Raw genomic sequence first — 23794 nt, 5'->3', positions numbered from 1 at the left:
CAACGAACGGTTGAGGCGGCGCGCGCCCGCCTGAGTACCGTTACCCATACCGCTTTATACTTGTGACGTCACTCGATGACGCAACACAACAACTGAAGGGAGTTCCGGTTCTTTTTAGTGATCCGGATCATTTGATTCAACCGTTTCAACGGCAGCCTGACTGAGAGAAGTAGCTGCTAATTCATGTTAGCATTCACTAGGATGTTCATTTTGACAAAAAACAAAAATAAAAGGTAAGAAAAAATGAGCAGCGACTCCTTGGAGTGTCTGTTAGTCCAACCAAACGCTGAACAAGACATTTAATGAACAAAACGTTCAAATAAACTGTCATTAAGTTAAAATACAGTGAAAGAGTCAAAGTTATGGGACCAAACAATACATATAGGGACAGGAGAGGCTGTTTACACAGAGCAGAGAGGAGAGGACAGGAGAGGAGAGGCTGTTTACACAAAGCAGAGAGGAGAGGACAGGAGAGGCTGTTTACACAGAGCAGAGAGGAGAGGACAGGAGAGGAGAGGCTGTTTACACAGAGCAGAGAGGAGAGGAGAGGAGAGGCTGTTTACACAGAGCAGAGAGGAGAGGACAGGAGAGGCTGTTTACACAGAGCAGAGAGGAGAGGACAGGAGAGGCTGTTTACACAGAGCAGAGAGGAGAGGACAGGAGAGGAGAGGCTGTTTACACAGAGCAGAGAGGAGAGGACAGGAGAGGAGAAGCTGTTTACACAGAGCAGAGAGAAGAGGACAGGAGAGGCTGGAAACATGCAAATAGATCAATATGTATAGTACGTGGAAACCCAATTTCTTTACAATGTTCATGACATTTGTAAAATTATTTATATATAATTTCCTTCTTTTTTTTTTAAATTAATCAGAGAAATTCAAGTAGTGTTTATTTTTATGATTGATGTCATTCTAGCTGTGTTATTCTGCACAAAGACAGTTTGAGTTGTTCTACTTCTTGGTTCCTCCGCTTTTTGGTCAGATATTGAAGTGATGACATAAATCTTAAACTGTGGACTGTAAAGATTCTCTGAGCCTTTAATCTACTGGGGTGAAATAATCAAAACAGAATATTTTAAATAGAATAGAATTATTTAATTCATTTAGCAGTAACTGTGTGTACATGAAGCTTTCTCTGACACATTTAATCACTCGATCTGAAAATAACAACACATTCAAAAAGCATGAAAACATGAAAAAACAATAGCTGTATGAAACAAATGATGTTGTTCCAGAGAAGATCGTCCTCCTGAAGCAGCCGGACACCAACAGAGTCGCTCCAGAACCATCAAACACACAAATATGCAGAAAGCCCAGAAATGAATTCCCAGGGACAGAGCGACCTCACAAAGTGGGAAAAGTCTGCTTGATTGATTGATCGTCCATCAACAGAGGATGTTTAAATCTAGATCAGTCGTTCTTCTGTTCTGCTTGCAGCTGCTGGAAGGCAGCAGCAGCTTGTTCTCTGGCTTTGTATCCCAGCAGCTCCGTCTGCAGCTCTCCAGGCTTCGGTGGGACTTCTGGTATACTCTGAAACATGAAGCAGCAGCAGGAGCTCTTAAACACAAAGTTCTGGTTGTCATGGTGACACAGCGCTGGATGAATGGAAACAAATTGGTTTAAAGAAAATGACTGGACCATTCCCACCTACAGGTGCATCTCAATTAATTAGAATATGATAGAAAAGTTTATTTATGTCTGCAACAATTATTTGATTAATCGAAACATAATCAATTATTAAATTAATCAGCAACTACTTTAATAATCCAATAATAGGTTTTGAGCCGTTTTTGAAAGACAATAAGTCCAAATTCTCTGATTTCAGCTTCTTCAATATGAATATTTATGGTTTCTTTGTTCCTTTATGACAATAAACTGAATATCTCTTTGGTTTGTGGACAAAACAAGAGATTTGAGGACGTCATCTTGTGGTTTGGGAAACACTGATTGATATTTCTATACATTTTATTGACCAAACAACTAATCGATTAATCGTTTAAATAATCGACAGATTAATCGATAATGAAAATAATCGTTAGTTGCAGCCCTACTTCATTTATTTAATTTCTTCTGATTATAATGATTATGGCTTACATTTAATGAAGACCTAAAATTCAGTGTCTCAAAAAAGTTTGAATATTACAAAAGATCAATTTTAAAAAAGGATGTTTAATATGTAAATGTTGGCCTCTGAAAAATATGTCCATCTATATGACTCAATACTTGGTTGGGGCTGTTTGACTTGAACTACTGGAAATGGACCTAAACAAATCTTTTAGAAGCATCACTTTGACACCTGCAGTGTTGTGGCTGCCAAATAAATTATGGGAAATACAGGAAAAGGCAGCACATTGCATGGTTATTATAGATAATGAAAACTAACAAAATAACGAAAGCTAGAATTGAAAAAACATTTTCATTTACTGAAATAAAAATAAAAATTAGAGTATTTTAAAAAACGATAACTAACTGAAACTGTATTTTGTGGTTACAAAACTAAAATGATAATGAAAATGTCCTTCGTTTTCGTCTTTGTCAACTTTTTTCATCCGTAAACCTTTTTGGTTGATATGAAATCTATTTCATCTATCTGGTTTTATGACTTAATAAACTTATTGGGGCTGAGATGGATCAGACAAAGGAAATAAAGGGAACATTTATTGTGACCTTATTGAATCTCGCACCCAACAAATACCCCATTACAAAAAAAATAAAACTTACATTTAAGCATTTTCCAAAAAATAAAAACTAGCAAACTCACTCTGAAAACTAACTAAAACTAACTATATTTGAAAACAAAAAATCACAACAAAATTAAAACTAAAACTAATGAAAAATCCAAAACTATTATAACCTTGGCACATTGTGATCAATAAAGGTGAATTTGTCCCTCACCAGATCAGGCAGGTAGTACTGGTGGACGACTTGAGCTCCTGCAAACATGGCCAGCATGCTGGCCCCCAACATCCTCAGGTAGCGGGGCCACGACACACCCGCCGGCATCTTCACACTCTGGAACAAGAGAGGAAGAGATTTAATATTTTACAGTTAACTCTCAGGTCCATTCTCACAACACAAGACACACTGATGTTGTTATTTGTTGTTGCTTTCTCTCATTGTTGTTGTTGATTTATTTTTTTAATTTTTGTATATTTCTTGGGGAGGTGATTTTTATAAGCCCATGTAAGGTTTTTTAACATCTCCCGCACTTACTGTTCTTGTTTCATTTGTTTTTTGTCATTGTCCTTTCCTATGGTGCAAATAAATAAATACAATACAAAAATACAAGAGATAGGAAACAAATCTAAACTATTGATTCAAATTTAATCTTTTTGTATGCTCCACTTTTCTTTTTATGAGAAGTCAAATATGATGTCAAAAGTCGAAACATTGTCTTGCTCAGTAAAAAGTGCTATTGTCTGTTAAAATTGTAAATTAATGCCTCATAATCAGGGTTATACACATTATACATATTTGAAATATTGTGCCTGTTTTTGTCAGCTTTACTTGTTCCAATTACATATAAAATTTAAATCTAAATGAGTCAACAACATAAACCAAAAAAGTACCATTCATGCAATTAAATCAAATAAAACTGACACGAATAGACTGTAAGAAATGTATCTAACTGTAGCCAATATAATTGAAATATTTTACATTAATAAAGTTTATGTAATTAATGTAATAACTATTAATGCATTCTGTTGATGTATGTGACTAGAAATTTGTAATTGGAACAATTTTTTTTAAATACACAGAATAAAATAACAATAATGACATATTATATTGGCTATAGTTACAAACGTTTCTAATACTCTATTAATTTCAGTTTAAATTAATTATATTAATGTTACTTTTTTTAAGATAAGATAAGATCAGACTTTATTTATCTGCATTACTTCTACATATGTAATTAAAATTAATAAAGCTAACAGAAAAAACCTTGCATAAGCTCGATTATGAGGCATTATTTTTGGCACTTTTACTTAGCAGGAAAATTATTTGAATTGTTTGAGTTTGCATCATTATTAGACAGTATGATTAATAACACACTGGAATCCTGGAAAACTACTGTGGGCATGCGTTACTACTCTGGTTTAAAATTCATCATTTCAGTAAAACATATATATATATATATATATATATATATATATATATTAATATCCTTGTAAAGATATCAAACATGTTCTGTATTTAACTGCTAATAACCAGCTGACAGTAGCTGCTGTTACTGTTTGTTAGCCTGATGTAACAGCTACCAGGGTTAAACTTTTAAAAACAGTAAATAGTGAGAGAGCAATAGACACAGACTGACATATAGTGACCTTACCTTGTTTATTTCACTGTAACTTAAATAAAAAACCACAACGTGAAGCTGTTTTCTACCATTTTAAACCAGAAGTCTGTCATTGGGACACAAGCAGGTCATGCTGTTCAGCTAACACAAAGATCAGTTAAAAAGACAAGAGAACTCACTCCGCCTCGATAAACGGAGACCGTGAAGGTTTCAGTCCCCGTCCCACCATGTGTCTACATTTGTGGGCTCCACTGTTGTACAAATGCAAAACAGATGCATCGTGGAAGATTAAAAACGACTAAATAATAACCAAAAAAATCTAGATGGTTTGAGTTCTCACCATTTGTGTGTATTTTGAGTTCGTCCTGTTTTTTCTGTGGGGTAATGCGCTTTATGAAATATACAATCTTTGGCTGCCTCGTTCTTCTACAGAGTAAATTCATGTTGGTGTTTTCATATAAACGGGAGTGATCGCCATCTAGCGGTAGTTTGCATGAACTCATATTCATATTCTCACATTTTCTTTAAATTGTGTCAAATATATATAATATATAATATATATATAATATATGTATAGTATATATTTAATATAGTTTTTGTTGTTGTTTTAGTTATACATGTACTAAGCAAATTTAAATATATTGTGCATTATTATTATTATTATTATTATTATTAATATTAATAATAATAACGCACAATATATTATGAAAATGGGAACAACATAAAAAATCCTAAAACAACAACAAAAAACACATTCAATTTATACTATACTTATCTTAATTATACATGTATGAAGCAAAATTAAATTTATTGTGCATTATTATAATAATAATTTAATAATAATGATAATAATAATAATAATGAAACATTTCATTTTGACCGTTGCAAAATTCTACATATATATATTTTATTATTATTATTATTATTATTATTATTATTATTATTATTATTATAACGCACAATATATTATGAAAATGGGAACATCATAAAAAACCCTAAAACAACAAGAACAACAAAAAACCATATTAAATATATACCATATTTATCTTACATGTACTAAGCAAAATTAAATTTCTTGTGTGTTATAATAATAATAATAATAATAATAACAATGTATTATTATTAATAATAACAATAATAATAATAATAATAACGCACAATATATTATAAAAATGGGAACATCATAAAAAACCCTAAAACAAAAAGAACAACAAAAAACCATATTAAATATATACTATATTTATCTTACATGTACTAAAAAAAAATATATATATATTTTGTGTTATAATAATAATGATAATAATAATAATGATTATAATAACAATGTATTATTATTATTGTTAATAATAATAATAATAATAATAATAATAATAATAATAATAATAATAATAATAATAATAATAATATTTTAACTGTTGCAGTACCCCTCCTCGCCGGCAGGTGGCGCTGCGTCTTCTCTCGTCGACCTGCTCGAGCGGAAGCGTTGCTGGTTTAAATGGTCTTTGTGATGCCCAGACTCTCGCAGCCCTCCGTCTCTTTATTTTAACACTAAACAACCAAAATGTATGCCAGGTACGTTAGTGTCACCTCTCACCTGTGTGCTCCGCTGCTCTAGACGTGTCTTCTTCTGTTGTTTTAACAGCCGCGGCGCTGTGTTATGTTGTTAGCTCGCTGCTAGCAGCTTTAGCTCCTTTGTCGGTTTCTTTGTGCTGAAATGATCCAAATCTGCTCCAATCTGCTCTCAGATCTCAGAGCCGCTGATTACTGAGCTTCTCACAGCACAATGAATGTTATTTCACTATAATAATCAACAGTTAAGATGGAAGAAAACCAGTATACATCACTGACGGTTCCCACGGATTATTTCCAGCAGTGGTGAGTTTGTGTTGGAGGTTTCAGGTCATTAAACTTCATCAATGTTCTCCTGATCCTCCTCATTCATTTAATGCATGGCAAAAAACAGCATTTATTACACACTGCACCATGCATACAGCTGTATCTGTGTCTAGGCTTGTAGCAAGTGGTTATTAAGGCTAATAACCGTGTCATAAAATGGTGATTTTTAATGTGAAGCTGAATAAAAGCTTCAATCAGAATGTCCTGAGGTGTAATTCAGCTATTTAACAATGCATATAATCAGCTGACAACAGTGTGATGATGGATTTTCATTGTCTGTAACTGGTTGGAATTGATCTAAATTATTCAGCAGTTATTGCACCATAGCTTGCTACAGGCTTTATAGAAACACCTGCAGAGGCTCCCAGTCATCCTGTGGCCCTGAAACAAACTGGAGTCGACTTCATATCAATCACATCATGATGTTTCTGCAAGTCCTTTTAATTGTTTGTATATCTTCATTACATTCTGCTCACCTGAGTGTAGGCCGGCCACTGGAACCATGTTTATTGGACATATTTAGTCCCAGAAATAACTGTAATAATTGAAATTATTGTTATTTGCAGCCAAATTAAAGCCACTGATGTATTTATTTTTTATAATGTCAAAAATAATGCACGTGCAAGCTGTGAAACTTGTCGTGTGTGAGAGAGAAACTCCAACATAAAGAGCAGACAAAAGGTAACTGTAACTGGTTTGAAAGTTTAACAACAGTATGCATTATTTAGTTACTCCACCATAACGTGCTTCAGGCTTTATAGAAACACCTGCAGAGGCTCCCAGTCATCCTGTGGAAACAAACTGGAGTCGACTTCATATCAATCACATCATGATGTTTCTGCAAGTCCTTTTAATTGTTTGCATATCTTCTTTCCATTCTGGTCCCCTGAGTGTAGGCCAGCCACGTCGTTGGACATATTTAGTCCCAGAAATAACTGTGATAATTGAAATGATTGTCATCTGAAGCCACTGATTAGGGATGCACGATATTGGATTTTTTGCCGATATCCAATATGCCGATTTTTTTTACAACTCATTTAGCCGATTACCAATACGGATATTTTTCTCCCGCACAACTAATACCCACAATCAGGGTAAATTTGGCCAATTTCCCCATTGACATAATAAGTAAACATAACCTGTGTTCACTGGGAACATGTGAAAAGTGCAACTGTGCAGCAATTAAACCCACATTGAATAAAACTACATGTACCTTGCAGACTGCTGCTTAAATTCAAATTTAACTTAAAACAGGAGCCTAATATGAGATGACTCACTCTGCACCATGCAAACAAAATCACATAAAGTACAAAAATATAAGCAGCTTCAGTCCCTAATGAGAACATTAATAAACAGGTGGGCTCAGACAGGTGCAACAAATTATTATTTTATCACTTTATTATATTGGCGTGTTGGCCGATGTCTGATAACGTCACTACCGATAACGTGCCGATAATATCGTGCATCCCTACCACTGATGTATTTATTTTATAATGGCAAAATAATGCAGGTGCAAGCTGACAAACAGCGATGAACTTCTATTGTGTGCGAGAGAAAAACTGACATAAATAGCAGCCAAAAGGTAACTTTAACTGGTTTGACAGATTAACAAGAATATGCATTATTTAGTTACTCCACCATAACGGGCTTCAGGACCATTATTAGTCCCAAAAAAATAACTGCGATAAACAATATCACTGTTTTTAAGCCAAATTAAAGCCACTGACGTATTTGTTTTATAATGGAAAAATAATGACAAAAGTTAACTAACTGGTTTCACAGATAAACAAGAATATCCAATATCTTAAACTGTACTGCATTATTTAGTTACTCCACCATAACGGGCTTCAGGATTCATAGAAACACCTGCAGAGGCTCCCAGTCATCCTGTGGAAACAAACTGTAGTCGACTTCATATTAATCACATCATGATGTTTCTGCAAGTCCTTTTAATTGTTTGTGTATCTTCTTTTATTCTGCTCACCTGAGTGTAGGCCGGCCACTGGAACCATATTTTTTTTGGACCATATTTTGTCCCAGAAAAATACTTTTTAGCCAAATTAAAGCCACTTGTGTATTTATTTTATAATGGCAAAAATACTGAACGTGCAAGCTGTGAAACTTGTCGTGTGTGAGAGAGAAACTCCAACATAAAGAGCAGACAAAAGGTAACTGTAACTGTAACTGGTTTGAAAGATTAACAAGAATATGCATTATTTAGTTACTCCACCATAACGTGCTTCAGGCTTTATAGAAACCTATTCACCAGCTATAGAATCAACCTGGATGCAAAATAAACTCCTCACATGTTTGATCTGTAGTTGACTTTTATGTTAATCCCAGTTGTGTTTTTTGTGAGTCCTATCAGCGTTATGAGTCACAGTAAACATGTTTTGTTGGACGATTTATTGTCACTGAAATAAATGTGATAAATTAAATTATTTGCAATTTTAAGCCAAATTAAAGCCGCTGATGTAATTATTTTATAATGGAAAAATAATGCAGGTGAAAGCGGTTAAACAGCAATGAGCTTTTATCATGTGTGAGAGAAAACACAGAGATAAAGAACAGAACAGAGAAGCGTTTCTCAGCATAGTTTTTTTCTAATAACTCGGTTTAGGCTGCAGTTTTTCTGGTATCATGTTGGCTAAATTGTTGGTGACAATCTGATGTGGAAATACAGGAAGTAATATCATAAGATATGTGGACATCACCTTGATAACTGAACTTGAAAAGTCGATACTGTAATTACTGTGAAAGATCTACCTGATGCTCAGCAGACTTGGTGTTTCAACCTGTTTGTGGCGCTTTGAGAGAGTTTTTTAGCTTATACGCCGTTTTAAATCACCCAAAATCAACCAAACTGCCACAATAAAGTGATAAATGACACCCTCAGAGCTTCACTCGTGTCCTCTACACTGAATGAAATGCAGAGAATACAAACAATTTTGTGTCTTTTTTTTTTTAGTAATTTAATGTCTTTTTATTGTAATTTTGTGGCTCTTTTTTGTAATTTTGTGTCTTTTTCTAATAATTTTGTGTCTTTTTTGGGTCATTTTGTGTCTTTTATAAGTAATTTAGTGTTTTTTCAGTCATTTCGGGGTTTTTTGGGGTCATTTTGTGTCTTTTTTTAGTATTTTTTTGGTCATTTTGTGTCTTTATTTTGGTCATTTTGATACTGCCTCCAGTCATTTGAGTTTGAGACCCCTGAGTTACAATCTTAATATGCTTTACTTTGTGTGTGTTTACTTTTTTTTGGTAATTTTGTTTCTTTTTAAAGTCATTTAGTGTTTTTTCAGTCATTTTGTGTCTTTTATTGTATTTTTTTGGTCATTTTGTTTCTTTTTTAAGTCATTTCGTGTTTTTTCAGTCATTTTGTGTCTTTTTTTAGTATTTTTTAGTATTTTTTTGGTCATTTTGTGTCTTTATTTTGGTCATTTTGATACTGCCTCCAGTAATTTGAGTTTGAGACCCCTGAGTTACAATCTTAATATGCTTTACTTTGTGTGTGTTTACTTTTTTTGGGTCATTTTGTTTCTTTTTTAAGTAATTTCGTGTTTTTTCAGTCATTTTGTGTCTTTTTTTGGTCATTTTGATACTGCCTCCAGGTAATTTGAGTTTGAGACCCCTGAGTTACGGTCTTAATATGCTTTACTTTGTGTAGACTTTATAAGTCTACATAGCGGTGAACACAAACACAGAATACAAACTGGGTGTTTATCAGCGCATGTTTGTTTGCTTGTTTGTTTGTAAGTTTTGTGTTTTGAAAGCTTTCCCGCCGTGCACGCCATCGACCACCAGACATAACCTGTCCTCCTGCTGTGTCCTGCTCCTGTTGTCCTCCTCTTCCTCTTCTCTTTAACCTTCCTCCTCCTCCTCCTCCTCCTGCTCCCTCTGTGTTGCAGGTACCAGTCCAGCCAGCAGCACCCTGAGGCCCAGTATCTGCTGCCATACCACAACAACGGTCACTACTCAGAAGGAGCCAGAGACGAGCCGGTGATGACGGAGCTCTCCGTCCACCGAGAGCCGTCTGCTTACCACGAGTCCTTCCACCAGAACTACAGCGCCCCGGCCCAGAACCACTACCAGGAGCTCAGCTACCAGTCCAGCGCCCCGGAGCAGCAGCAGCAGCAGCAGCAGCAGCAGCCTGCTGCGTACCTGCACCACCCGCAGCACCAACACACGATACAGCAGCAGGAGGCCGGCGGCCAGCACCAACCGCAGCCCGCTGGCCCGCCGCAAGGTACGCAACACGCCATCCATCAGAGTCATTACATTAAGGGTTTAAACCTCTGGACTACCAGAAAATATGCATTATGAGATTGAAACATGTTTTTTTATAAGCAGTCGCCAAAAATACATGACTGTAAAAACAGACATTAACTTCAGAGTTTGAACTTTCCGACGGTCCTTGAACAGATCATTGGATAAGAATGTTTCAGTTGGAAAAAATGACCAAAATGAAGCTTAAAATGTTGATATTAGTGTCAGAATCTCTTTATTCTACATGTGTCATTTAAAATAAAGTGTTTGCACAAACCATATTATATATTATATATATATATACACACATATATATATATATATAAATATAATATATATATATATATATGTGTATATTATATTTATATATGTATATATATATATGTGTGTATATATATATATATATATATATATATGTATATCACCTCCAATATTCATGACTTTTGTGGGCTCTTGGAAAAGTGTTTTATATATAAATTCCATTATATTTAATTTAAAAACATTGTGATTTCTGTCATTCTAACTGTGTTATTCTGCACTAAGACTGTTTGAGTTGTTCTGATTGTGCTGCTTCAACAGAGCTGCAGGACTTATAGATTATATAGTTTGTATATATAATTAATGTATTGCAGTGAAATACAAGGACACAGAGAGGAGAATGTAAAAAGAGGAAAAAAACGCCCTGAAACATCTCGTTGTTAGTAGAGGTCGACCAAAATATTGTCCGGCCGATATATCGGGCCGATATTTGCGTTTTTTACTTTTTACTTTCTTTTTGTGTCCTTCTTGAGTCATTTTGTGGGGTTTTTTTGTGATTTTGTGTCCTTTTGTCTTATTGTGTCTTTTTTTAGTCATTTTGTGGGTTTTTTTGTCTTTTTTTTGTCATTTTGTGTCTTTTTTTTTGTCTTTTTTAGTCCTTTAGTCCAACAGTAAAAATGTGATTTTGAATCTTTTTTTTTAATTTTCAAAACACTATCATGCTCAATAAAAAAAAATTAAACGTTGCAAATGTGAACAAAGGTGTCAAATCTACCATATAAGAGGGTTCCATCCAGTTCTATCATTTTATACTAAATCTATTTGAGCTTGTCTCCAGTTTTACTTGGTATATCATCATCAAACTGAAACTGGCCTCATGGAGTTTACAGCCAGAACTTTAGAGGTAAATTTACAGTAGGGCTCCACGCTGCTTTGTTTTCTAGTCTGATGGAGGCAACAAGTCTGGATTATTTGGAGCTTTTGGACACTCCACAGGGTTTAAAAATGTTTCTTTTTTTGTTTGAAGTGAGACTTGTGTAACATTTGTTATCATTGTGTCATTTTTATCATGTAAATGGTGCGAGAAAAAGGAAATATCAGCTTCAAGAATCAGCCCAAGTCACATCTCCAACCCTCTCCTCCTCTCTCCCTCTCTCTCTGTCTCTCTCTCTCTCTCCTAGTTGTGACTCCGGTGAAGAAGAAGCGCGGCCGGCCTCCGAAGCAGCAGGCGGAGGAGGGGAAGCTGCCGGAGGAGGAGAGCGAGATCGAAGCCGCCAAAAAGGCGAAGAGGGCTCTGAACCGCTTCAACGGCATGTCGGTGGCCGAGGTGATGGCCAAGACGCTGCCAGACGTCATCACCTACAACCTCGATATCCTCATCGTGAGTCATCACGACTTCATATATCTTCTTGTTTCAAATAAGTAGTGAATAGGGTAACGCTTTATATCCGGGAACACATATTCAACATTAATTAGTTGCTTATTAGCATGAAAATAAGTAACATATTGTCTCTTAATGAGTCATTATTAAGTAGTTATTAATGCCTTATTCTGCATGGCCTTATTATACAACCAGTAAGACATTAACTAAGAGTTTTCCCTCAATAACCTCAGAATTATTGATTATTAGTAGTAAGTAAAGAAGTTGATGTATATGAGTTACGACCGGGGTCTCAAACTTGTGGCCCTCGTGACGATATTTTGTGGCCCCCACCTTGATATGAAAGTTTAATGTGAGTTTTATATGAATGTCTCTTTACCGTGTTGTGTGTGGAAGGTCCCTTTATTGCTCCAGCTGGAGCTTCGTTTCACTTGTTTCTATGACGACGTTAACAAAAAGAAAGTGTCTGTGGTCTTTTTTTGGTAATTTAGTGTCTTTTTTTTTTGTTGGTAATTTTGTGTCTTTTTTTAGTCATTTTGTGTCTTTTTTGGGTCATTTTGTGTCTTTTTTAAGTAATTTAGTGTTTTTTAAGTCATTTTGTGTCTTTTTTGGGTCATTTTGTGTCTTTTTTAAGTGATTTAGTGTTTTTTCAGTCATTTTGTGTCTTTTTTTAGTCATTTTGTGTCTTTTTTGGTCATTTTGTGTCTTTCTTTGGGTCATTTTGATACTGCCTCCAGCGCCCCCCAGGTAATTTGAGTTTGAGACCCCTGAGTTTTGATCTTAATATGCTTTACAATATGGACTTTATAAGTCTCTACATAGCGGTGAACGAAACCATGGAAACGGCAAATAGCCACCTTCTCCAGACCTTTAACGTGACTGGTGGCTCCTTTTGGATGATTGGATGAGGATTGGTAGATTGTGATGTCAATCATTACTCTACAAAGTGGATCACTGGTAGACTAACACTGGCACAAAGTGACCCACTTTGTAGAGTAATGATTCTGAGGTTATTGAGGGAAAACTCTTAGTTAATGTCTTACTGGTTGTATAATAAGACCATGCAGAATAAGGCATTAATAACTACTGAATAATGACTCATTAAGAGCCAATATGTTACTTATTTGCATGCTAATAAGCAACTAACTAATGTTGAATATGTGTTCCCTAATATAAAGCGTTACTGTGAATTGGTATTTAAAACCAGGATTGTCACTCAGTGTCTATGTTGAAAGGTTTCAGTCTCAGTGTGATTTCCAGGTGTGTGTCGATGGTAACGCCTTCACGTTTCTCCTCAGATTGGAATTAACCCAGGACTATTGTCAGCCTACAAAGGACACCATTACCCAAACCCAGGAAACCATTTCTGTATGTTGAAACTCAATTTCATTACTGATTCAGGGAATACACGCCATCCTTTCACTGTGTGCCCGGCCGGGCCCGCGCGGGCCCCTCATCACTCCTCATGCAGCGCAAACTCATGATTCAGATACAAGAGATCCTCAAAGAAATCTTACAAAATTATTATTTTGTTTTGTGTGCAGCCATAAAAATGGTGTCTTGGGTTTGAATATTTCACTCTGTGTATAAATAATAAATCTTCAGTGAGTCACTGCAGCCAGCAGACAACAGGATGCATGAAACTGTTGGAAGAGTTTGATTTTGGAAAGGAAAAGTAGAGAATAAATGAGTGCAGGCCATTTGTATAACGTCATGGAAAAATTATTAGATCATCCTTTTTCTTTAATTTCTTGTTCATTTTAATGTCTGGTACAACTAAAGGTTCATTTGTTTGGACAAATATAATGATAACAACAAAAATAGCTGATAAGAGTTTAATTTAAGAGCTGATATCTAGACATTTAACATGGTTTTATTGATAATGATTTTATTTTTTTTACCAAGAAAACCATGTTTAATGTCTAGATATCAACTCTTAAATTAAACTATTATCGGCTATTTTTGTTATTATTATGTTTGTCAAAGCAAATGTACCTTTAGTTGTAGCTGGCATTAAAATGCATTGAAGAAAACGGCAACAAAATTACCAAAATAGATGTAAAATGACCATAAAAGACAAATTGACCAAAAAAAAGACACAAAATTATGAAAAAAGACATATAACAACCAATAAAAAGACGTATAATCAATGAAAAGACACAAAACGAACAAAAAAGACGTATAATGACCAATAAAAAGACACAAAACAAACAAAAAAGACGTATAATAACCAATGAAAAGACACAAAACGAACAAAAAAAGACGTATAATGACCAATAAAAAGACACAAAACAAACAAAAAAGACGTATAATAACCAATGAAAAGACACAAAACGAACAAAAAAGATGTATAATGACCAATAAAAAGACACAAAACAAACAAAAAAGACGTATAATAACCAATGAAAAGACACAAAACGAACAAAAAAGACGTATAATAACCAATAAAAAGACAAAAAAACTAACAAAAAAGACCTATAATGACCAAAAAAGACACAAATTGGCCAATAAAAAGACGCAAAACGAACAAAAAAGACGTATAATGACCATTAAAAAGACTCAATTGATAATGATTTTGGTTATTATCAATAAAACCATGTTAAATGTCTAGATATCAGCTCGAAAGTTAAACTCTTGTCAGATATTTTTGTTGTCATCATAATATTTGTCCAAACAAATGTACCTTTAGTTGTACCAGACATTAAAATGAACAAGAAATTAAAGAAAACAAGGTGGTCTAAACATTTTTTCCATGACTGTACATGTCATCAACAGGTTTTCAAAATAAGAGGTTGCTGTAATCAAGTGCACATTCATCCAACAACATTGTTTCTGAAGTATAGTAGTCACTAAAGGATCTTTTGCTGCATGTGTAATATAAGTTGTTTATGTCTTGTGCACCATATATAGTAGTATCTATATATAGATATATAACTGGTGCTGTCATTCACTCCAACGGATCCTCAGCAGGTGCCGTATCAGCACCTTTTACCATGAAATATTGTCATGTCATGTTAAAGGTGCAGGATGTGATTCTGGAGAGAGACAGTAAATTATAAGTCTCATTCTCAGCCTGTCAAATATTAAATCTTACTGACTTCTAACTATGATAACACATTTTAAGGACGATATATTCTCCCAGAAACTATCAGGATAAATGATAGTATTGTTGTATCGATGTTGTTTTAGTTTTAGAACCATATTAGAGCATAATAAGTTCATCCTTTTCCACAGCAATGTGTTTTTTAAATCTGGAGAATATTAAACATTGGAATTGAAATGTGGAAAAGAAGGGTTAGGGTTATTCATCATTAATTAGTTGCTTATTAGCATGCAAATTAGTAACATATTGTCTCTTAATGAGTCATTATTAAGTAGTTATTAATGCCTTATTCTGCATGGCCTTATTATACAACCAGTCAGACATTAACTAAGAGTTTTCCCTCAATAACTTCAGAATTATTGATTATTAGTAGTAAGGAAGGAAGTTGTTGTATATGAGATTTATAATGACCAAAAAGAAACAAATTGACCAGAAAAAGACCCAAAACGAACAAAAAGACGTATAATAACCAATAAAAAGACACAAAACGAACAAAAAAGCATGAAAATAAGTAACATATTGTCTCTTAATGAGTCATTATTAAGTAGTTATTGATGCCTTATTCTGCATGACCTTATTATACAACCAGTCAGACATTAACTAAGAGTTTTCCCTCAATAACCTCAGAATTATTGATTATTAGTAGTAAGTGAGGAAGTTGTTGTATATGAGTTATGACCTGAATATGCTTTACTTTGTACGGACTTTACTTATTTGCATGCTAATAAGCAACTAATTCATGTTGAATATGTGTTCCCTGATGTAAAGTGTTACCAAATATCCTAGATAAATAAAACATAAATAAATAAACTACAACCAAAACAAATAAAATAGATTTTCAGGCTCTGTTAACAAAACATTGTACTGAGATAATCATTATGTATTATTTTATTTTATTATTAAAATAACATAAACAGCTGGAATGGTAGCACTCAAACATTTTCAGCTTTACTTTAAACACAAAAAGCACAAAAAGTCACATGTAAACGACAATATATTGAGTCCAGAAAAAACTATCATGTCGATTTTATATATATTGGAAGATAAGTTGATATAGTAATTATTGTGACAGGCCTAGTTCAAACCCTAAGAGTCAGTATTTGATAAGCTGGTAATGAGGCTCAACGTTGAACTGATTTTTACAGAATCACTGTGCTCCTTTCATCACCAGTTAACTAGTTGATGCTGGAAAACAAACGTGCACATGTCCAGCTCCGTGTGCAGCTTCAGTCACTGTTAACAATCTGATTTAATGTGTCTGGATTGTCACTTGGCACATTAAACGTTCACCTCTTCTCTTTCTGCAGGGAAATGTCTGTTTCTCTCTGGTCTCACTGACGAGCAGCTCAACTACATGCACGACCACAGCCTGCCCGAGAAATACAGCATCGGCTTCACCAACATGGTGGAGAGGACCACGCCGGGCAGCAAGGACCTCTCCAGGTCAGCACACAGCACAGATTGAGCTTTTTATAGATGCTTCGGTAACACTTTCTATGAAGACTACATCTATAGTGCATTATGAGTAGCCTGGGTATACCCAGACTGCCTTGCGCGCTCGAATTTAATTTCGAACTGTGAAAGGGTCTGGAATCCAGGAAGGATTCCTAGCCCTGTTTTAGGGATCCAATGACAGAGCGGGGAGGGACGGCAAGACGATGACGCGTACTACTCGGCACTTGGAAGCTTGTAGTTTTCCGGATCCAACATGGCTGCTGCAGACGCGAAACTCTCTTTAGCTGTAGATGGTGTTTTAAATAGTTTAGAGCGAAAGTTGAAAGGTCAAAGGTCTCTCGGCGGCTCCGCTGAGATCACCGGCGTTATGGTAGCGGGGCTATTAGCGTCGCTAGCGGCTATTAGCGCCGTTAGCGGCTAATAGCTAATAGCCACTAATAGCTAATAGCCACTAACGGCTAATAGCCCCGCTACCGCGGACAGCGGAGCCGCCGAGAGGCCCGCAGCAGCTTGTTTATTGCCCATAAAATCAGTGGATGTGTGAGGCTGAATGACATGAGGGGGAATAAAGCGTGAAAATAAATAATCTTGCAGAAAGCGAGAACTGGAGAAGCAAAGCAGCAGCAACACTCTCTCACAGACACACACACAACAAACATCCATTTCTGTAGCTCTACTACGTCATCTGGTATAACTGATCTGATTGGCTAAGAGCTACCTACAGACGCTTTGATAGACATTCTAAGCGTCCAATAAACGGCTCTGGAGGATCATAAACCACACCTCCTCTACGGAGAAAAGCATTGTTGGTTGCCAGACTAGACCTCATTTGAGAATAGTCTGGTGTTAGCCAGGCTACATTATGAGCGCATTCATAGTGAATTATAATGCTCATTATAATCAATCATAATGCATTATGACTGCATTCATAAACACATATAAAGCTTCATGATGCACTATATCAACAGTTATAAATATAGCTTATAATGACTTATAAATCCAAGTGTCTTATGAGTGCTCTTGACTGGTTATAAACTACAGGCTGACTGATGAGGCTTATAATACATTACAACTACTCATACCCCTCTATACACACACCTCAACAATCAGTTGTTATAAGGACTCATAGGATGCCATAAGTATACATAAATGATCAATGTATGCTTTAAGTAAAGTCAGGTTCATATAGATGCATCTATAATGCAGTATAGCTAATCATGATGTTTCATTGTTGGCGTTGTTAAAAGAAGCTATGCTGCGTCATAAGTCATTTCGTCAGATACCAAATATACTTCCTCTGAAAGTATGTCATCTATATAACTCAATACTTGTTTGGGGCTGTTTGACTTAAACTACTGGAAATGGACTTTTCCATCATATTCTAGTTTATTGATATGCACCTGATTAATGAGACTGAATTCTGAGGCTGCATTCAGACAAAATCATTCGATGCAGTGTGGAGTTTCACATAAATAGATGATTTTAGTACTTCATCGTATGAAGTTTAACTGCCCAATGCAGCACAGGTAGACTTTATATTTCATGTTTTTATGATCTGGACATAAACTGCATGTGAAGGCAGCAGAGTTTCACAGTAGCGAGACAAGAAAAGAGGAAATGACCGACTTTTTTTGGAGCTTTTTGCAGAAAAAACACTCAGTGGGTTACCTGCTTCTGTTTAGTTTTGTGAACTTTCTTGTTGTTTTCTCGTTGTTTTCAGCCACAACTGGGAGTCTGGTTTTACACTGTTTTTCCACATTGACTGATGCAGCCTTTATACACTGCATACATTAGATTAGATTAGATTAGATTAGATTAGTAGGATGACTGGCGTTTTTGCTGCACTACCTGATTTAGTGTGAACGTAATTTAAGATCATCAACTGTGATGAACTTCAGGGTAAAATAGATCAGTGTAATCCAGTTTATAAGACAAATATAGATGATATTTTCCTGTTTTTGTCCCAGTAAGGAGATCCGTGAAGGAGGCCGACAGTTACTGGACAAGCTGCAGAAATATAAACCATTAATAGCTGCTTTTAATGGAAAAGGTAACATTCTGAAACACTTTGAAACATTTACTTTCAGTGTTTAGGTCACTTATTCATAAAAACATTGCATTTGGTTAGTTTAACAGTGTATTTCCATTTTTTGTCAGGTATTTATGAAATCTTCTGCAAAGAAACTTTCGGTGTGAAGGCGAAGAACCTGGACTTCGGTCTGCAGCCGTACAAGATCCCAGACACTGAAACGGTACGTTGGATCATTATTAACACATTGAGGCCTGTAAAACCTCTGTGTGTTTTTAAAATAATCCCCTAAAACCTGAAGTTTTTCTGTAAATTCAACAGAAATGTCAACTCTTCCTACTAAATAATAGATTTTCAGCCTCTGTAGCAGATAGAAATGAAATTCAAAAAGTATTTGAGAGCTTATAGCTGTTATATCTGAGCTTCCTCCGCTATAGTCGTCTTCCACCATGATTTCAGTTCTGGGAAAGTCCCATGATGCATTGCGACACTCCCACATGTATTCTCATTTTGTGTCTTTTTGTGTCTTTTTTTGGTCATTTTGTGTCTTTTATTAGTCATTTTGCGTCTTTTTGTGTCTTTTTTAGTCATTTTGTGTCTTTTGGTCATTTTGTGTCTTTTTTTAGTCATTTTGTGTCTTTTTTTGGTCATTTTGTGTCTTTTTTTAGTCATTTTGTGTCTTTTATTAGTCATTTTGCGTCTTTTTGTGTCTTTTTTAGTCATTTTGTGTCTTTTGGTCATTTTGTGTCTTTTTTTAGTCATTTTGTGTCTTTTTTTGGTCATTTTGTGTCTTTTTTTAGTCATTTTGTGTCTTTTGGTCATTTTGTGTCTTTTTTTAGTCATTTTGTGTCTTTTTTTTTAGTCATTTTGTGTCTTTTTTGGTCATTTTTTAGTCATTTTGTGTCTTTTGGTCATTTTGTGTCTTTTTTAAGTCATTTTGTGTCTTTTTTTTAGTCATTTTGTGTCCTTTTTTGGTAATTTTTTAGTCATTTTGTGTCTTTTTTGGTGATGATTTCAAAGTTCTGGGAAAGTCCCATGTTGCATTGCAACACTCCCACATGTATTCTGATGCATTTCATTGGCCAAGAGACCGAAAATAGGTGGAAAAAACTACAAATACTACAAAACGACGTATCCAATTTCCCGACTTTAATGGTAGAAATGCGGTAATGCTTTCCCGCCTTAAATGGGTTAAACTTAAAGTAAACTCACCAGAACAAAGAAGGATCTTTAAAGCATGTTTGGTGTCACCAGGTGTGCTACCTGATGCCCTCCTCCAGCCCCCGCTGTGCCCAGTTCCCCCGGGCTCAGGACAAGGTTCACTTCTACATCAAGCTGAAGGAGCTGCGTGACGAGATGAAGGGCCTGGCGCCCGGACAGGAGGTGGAGGAGACCAAGTACTCCTTCGACCTGCAGCTAGCCAAAGGTCAGCAGCTACATTCCCTTATTTTGTGGCTCTTTTGTTATCGAGACAGACCATTATAATGATGTTTGCTGACATATTTACCTCTCAGATGATGTCATATAACTGGTTGTTGATGCATTTGTTGTGCAGAGGATGCGAAGAGGATGGCAATCAAAGAAGAGCAGCTGGACCCGGAGTACGAGAGCTGCAGCGGGCTGCACGGAGACACCATGCAAAGCAGCAACTCCAACTAGAAGAGACGGAGGAGAGGAGGGAAAAAACAGGCCTGTCTGCTGTAGCACACAGGTAGTTAACATATAGAGGATTAAGTTTGTTGACATACAGTCATGGAAAAAATTATAAGAGACCACTTTTTTTCTTCAGTTTCTTGCTCATATTAATGTCTGGTACAACTAAAGGTACATTTGTTTGGACAAATATAATGATAACAACAAAAATAGCTGATAAGAGTTTAATTTAAGAGCTGATATCTAGACATTTAACATGGTTTTCTTGATAATAACCAAAATCATTATCAATTGTGTCTTTTTATTGGTCATTATACGTCTTTTTGGTAATTTTATGTCTTTTTTTTGGTCAATTTGTGTCTTTTTTGGTCATTATGGAGTTTTTTTGTTCATTTTGTGTGTTTTTATTGGTCATTTTACATCTTTTTTTATCATTTTGTTTCTTTTTTGGTCAGTTTGTTGTACCTTCAATATATTTTAATGCCTGGTACAACTAAAGGTACATTTGTTTGGACAAATATAATGATAACAACAAAAATAGCTGATGAGAGTTTAATTTAAGAGCTGATATCTAGGCATTTAACATGGTTTTATTCATAATGATTTTGGTTATTATCAAAAATGTTTCCATGACTGTAGATGTAAAAATTACTAAAGAAGTCACAAAATTACAAAAATAGATGTAAAACTGATCAAAAAAGTCACAAAATTACAAAAATAGATGTAAAAATGATCAAAAAAGTCACAAAATTACAAAAAATAGATGTAAAAATGACCGAAAAAGACACAAAATTACAAAAATAGATGTAAAAATGATCAAAAAAGTCACAAAATGACAAAATTAGATGTAAAAATGATCAAAAAAGACACAAAATTACAGAAATAGATGTAAAAATGATCAAAAAAGTCACAAAATTACAAAAAATAGATGTAAAAATGACCAAAAAAGTCACAAAATTACAAAATTAGATGTAAAAATGATCAAAAAAGTCACAAAATTACAAAATTAGATGTAAAAATGATCAAAAAAGACACAAAATTACAGAAATAGATGTAAAAATGATCAAAAAAGTCACAAAATGACAAAAATAGATGTAATAATGATCAGAAAAGACACAAAATTACAAAAATAGATGTAAAAATGATCAAAAAAGTCACAAAATTACAAAAATAGATGTAAAAATGATCAAAAAAGTCACAAAATTACAAAAATAGATGTAAAAATGATCAAAAAAGTCACAAAATTACAAAAATAGATGTAAAAATGATCAAAAAAGTCACAAAATTACAAAAATAGATGTAAAAATGATCAAAAAAGTCACAAAATTACAAAAAATAGATGTAAAAATGATCAAAATAGTCACAAAATTACAAAAAATAGATGTAAAAATGATCAAAAAGACACAAAATTACAAAAATAGATGTAAAAATGATCAAAAAAGTCACAAAAATAGATGTAAAAATGATCAAAAAGTCACAAAATTACAAAAATAGATGTAAAAATGATCAAAAAAGTCACAAAATTACAAAAATAGATGTAAAAATGATCAAAAGTCACAAAATTACAAAATAAGATGTAAAAATGATCAAAAAAGGCACAAAATTACAAAAATAGATGTAAAAATGATCAAAAAAGACACAAAATGACAAAAAATAGATGTAAAAATGATCAAAAAAGACACAAAATGACTCCGCCAATTCCGATGCAAACATTTTCGGCAGTATCGGAGCAATTTCTGATACTGGTATCTGAACTCTAATTTGCAGTAAATGACAGAAAACATTGCCACAGTCCTTAAAAAATATCATTTCAATAAGTAAAATAAAAGCTAAACGTGTTGATAAATGACTTATAAATGCCTTCTGCATGCAGCACAATCCATATTTGTGGTTTGTCTGGTTGTATCTTGCAGAAACGGACACTGTAGGCCAAAAAGCACACAACATGACCGGGAACCACTGCAGCTGGAGAGGTTTTGCTCAACAGACACCAGATATCAGCTGTACTAGTAGCATGATGCATCATGGGAGGAGAAGCTCTCTGATGACACCACAAGCAGAAGGAAGCCTCACCACGTGACGCACAAGGCCGGACGAGCCACCATGGTTACATTTTCTAACTCTCCAAACAGACTGTGCATGTTTTTGGTGTTATTTTTTATCACTATTTATTGCATTTTGTATGGTACATGTGTCCAGTGACTTATTTTTGTATTTTTAAAAGAATGACATTTTATGATTTATCAGCTGTATAAATAGTTAATTGCACTCTGGAATTTCTAATCTGTAATTACAGAGTTATTAAATCTCTTCTAAAGCTGGAATGGTTGTTTTCTTGTTATTTGGCATTCAGGTGGAGTTGAAATATAAGAACTAACATAAAAAAAACATGATTACTGCCTTTTTAACCCTTTGATGCACAACATGAGTCAAAAATGACCCGCATTAATTTCCCATGTTATTTCATGCTGGCTGTGTGTTTGAATATCTTTTTTTTTTTTTTACAACAGATTATTATATGCATTTTTCCTTTCATACTTTAAGAAAAATAGTTTTTGTATTATTACATCGTTTACATGGGTCAAAAATGACCTTATGCATTAGAAGCGTAGTGATACAAAAAGGGTTTTTATTCAAAAAATTAAGAAATTAAAACAAAATTAGGACGTATGATGATCAAAAACAAGTTAATTGGGGAAAACCTGGAATACTGAATGATGAAATTAATTAATTGCAAAGATAAAGAATATAAAAACTTGATTTTCTTGCTTTATGACAAAATGGGAAGATTTGGTTATGATTTTAATTATTCACTCACTTATTGATTTGTTTTCCTTCTCAGCTGCTGTGTATTAAATACACTGATGCACAGTTTAAATTAGGAATATATACTGCAGGAAAACAAAAACATTTAAACCAACAAAATCTCAATGACGTGGTTTTAATGGTTTTAAAAATAATTCTGTTTTGCAAATTTGCTACTGAATTTACAGGACTGCTGCTTTGTGTTATACAGCTTTAAAGGAACCAGGGCTTATAGGAGCACTGGGAACAAGTACATGGATTTTGAATAAAGTGCTTAAAATTAAGGATATAATTCAGGATATTAACAGGTAAAAATGGGTGACACATTTTGAAACATTAAATTGTTTAATTTGTTCTTTAAATGTCACAAAAGATAATCAATAGCACTTTTACATTGAATTTAATGTGATGAAGCGAAATAATCAGTATATTGTATATTTCATGTAAATAAGTTATTTGCCATAGTTTTATGGTGCTGAAAATCCACCTTTAAAATGCTTTGGGGAGTTAATTAATTTGACTTTAGAGAACTTTTCCAAAAAACAAACTATTTTTTTTTAACCCAGGCTACATTAAAAAAAATGTTGTTATAGTTTATGTGTAACTATGCATTGCACACATGTATGTTGTACTGGGCTTTAAATGCATTACTATA

At 34.4% G+C, this 23794-nt stretch overlaps 2 protein-coding genes across 3 annotated transcripts; one reads left to right on the top strand and one right to left on the bottom strand.

The window, feature by feature from the left end:
• Positions 1 to 1072: 1072 nt before the first annotated feature.
• Positions 1073 to 4460, bottom strand: LOC131973376 (ubiquinol-cytochrome-c reductase complex assembly factor 6). The gene is made up of 3 exons (XM_059335360.1): positions 4330 to 4460; positions 2895 to 3011; positions 1073 to 1529 (listed from the first exon to the last, which is right to left on the bottom strand). Exons 2-3 carry the CDS (start codon positions 3000 to 3002, stop codon positions 1410 to 1412), a joined length of 228 nt encoding a protein of 75 aa, XP_059191343.1. The 5' UTR covers positions 3003 to 3011; positions 4330 to 4460; the 3' UTR covers positions 1073 to 1409.
• Positions 4461 to 5757: 1297 nt separating this feature from the next.
• tdg.2 (thymine DNA glycosylase, tandem duplicate 2) lies at positions 5758 to 22658 on the top strand. Of its 2 annotated transcripts, none has more exons than XM_059335350.1 (10): positions 5758 to 5868; positions 10098 to 10435; positions 11895 to 12094; positions 13393 to 13462; positions 16505 to 16640; positions 18620 to 18702; positions 18810 to 18904; positions 19936 to 20107; positions 20237 to 20392; positions 22248 to 22658. In XM_059335350.1, the coding sequence occupies exons 1-9, from the start codon at positions 5858 to 5860 to the stop codon at positions 20338 to 20340; spliced, it is 1209 nt and encodes a 402-aa protein (XP_059191333.1). In that variant the 5' UTR covers positions 5758 to 5857; the 3' UTR covers positions 20341 to 20392; positions 22248 to 22658. The 2 variants fall into 2 exon arrangements, with proteins under 2 accessions (XP_059191333.1, XP_059191332.1); XM_059335349.1 differs by having other exon boundaries at positions 5782 to 6171.
• The last annotated feature ends 1136 nt before the right edge of the window (positions 22659 to 23794 follow it).

The sequence above is a fragment of the Centropristis striata genome, chromosome 6, assembly GCF_030273125.1.
Source record: "Centropristis striata isolate RG_2023a ecotype Rhode Island chromosome 6, C.striata_1.0, whole genome shotgun sequence".
NCBI classification, from domain to species: Eukaryota; Metazoa; Chordata; class Actinopteri; order Perciformes; family Serranidae; genus Centropristis; species Centropristis striata.
Note: the sequence above shows the minus strand (reverse complement) of the source record. Positions and strands in the feature narration are given on the sequence as shown.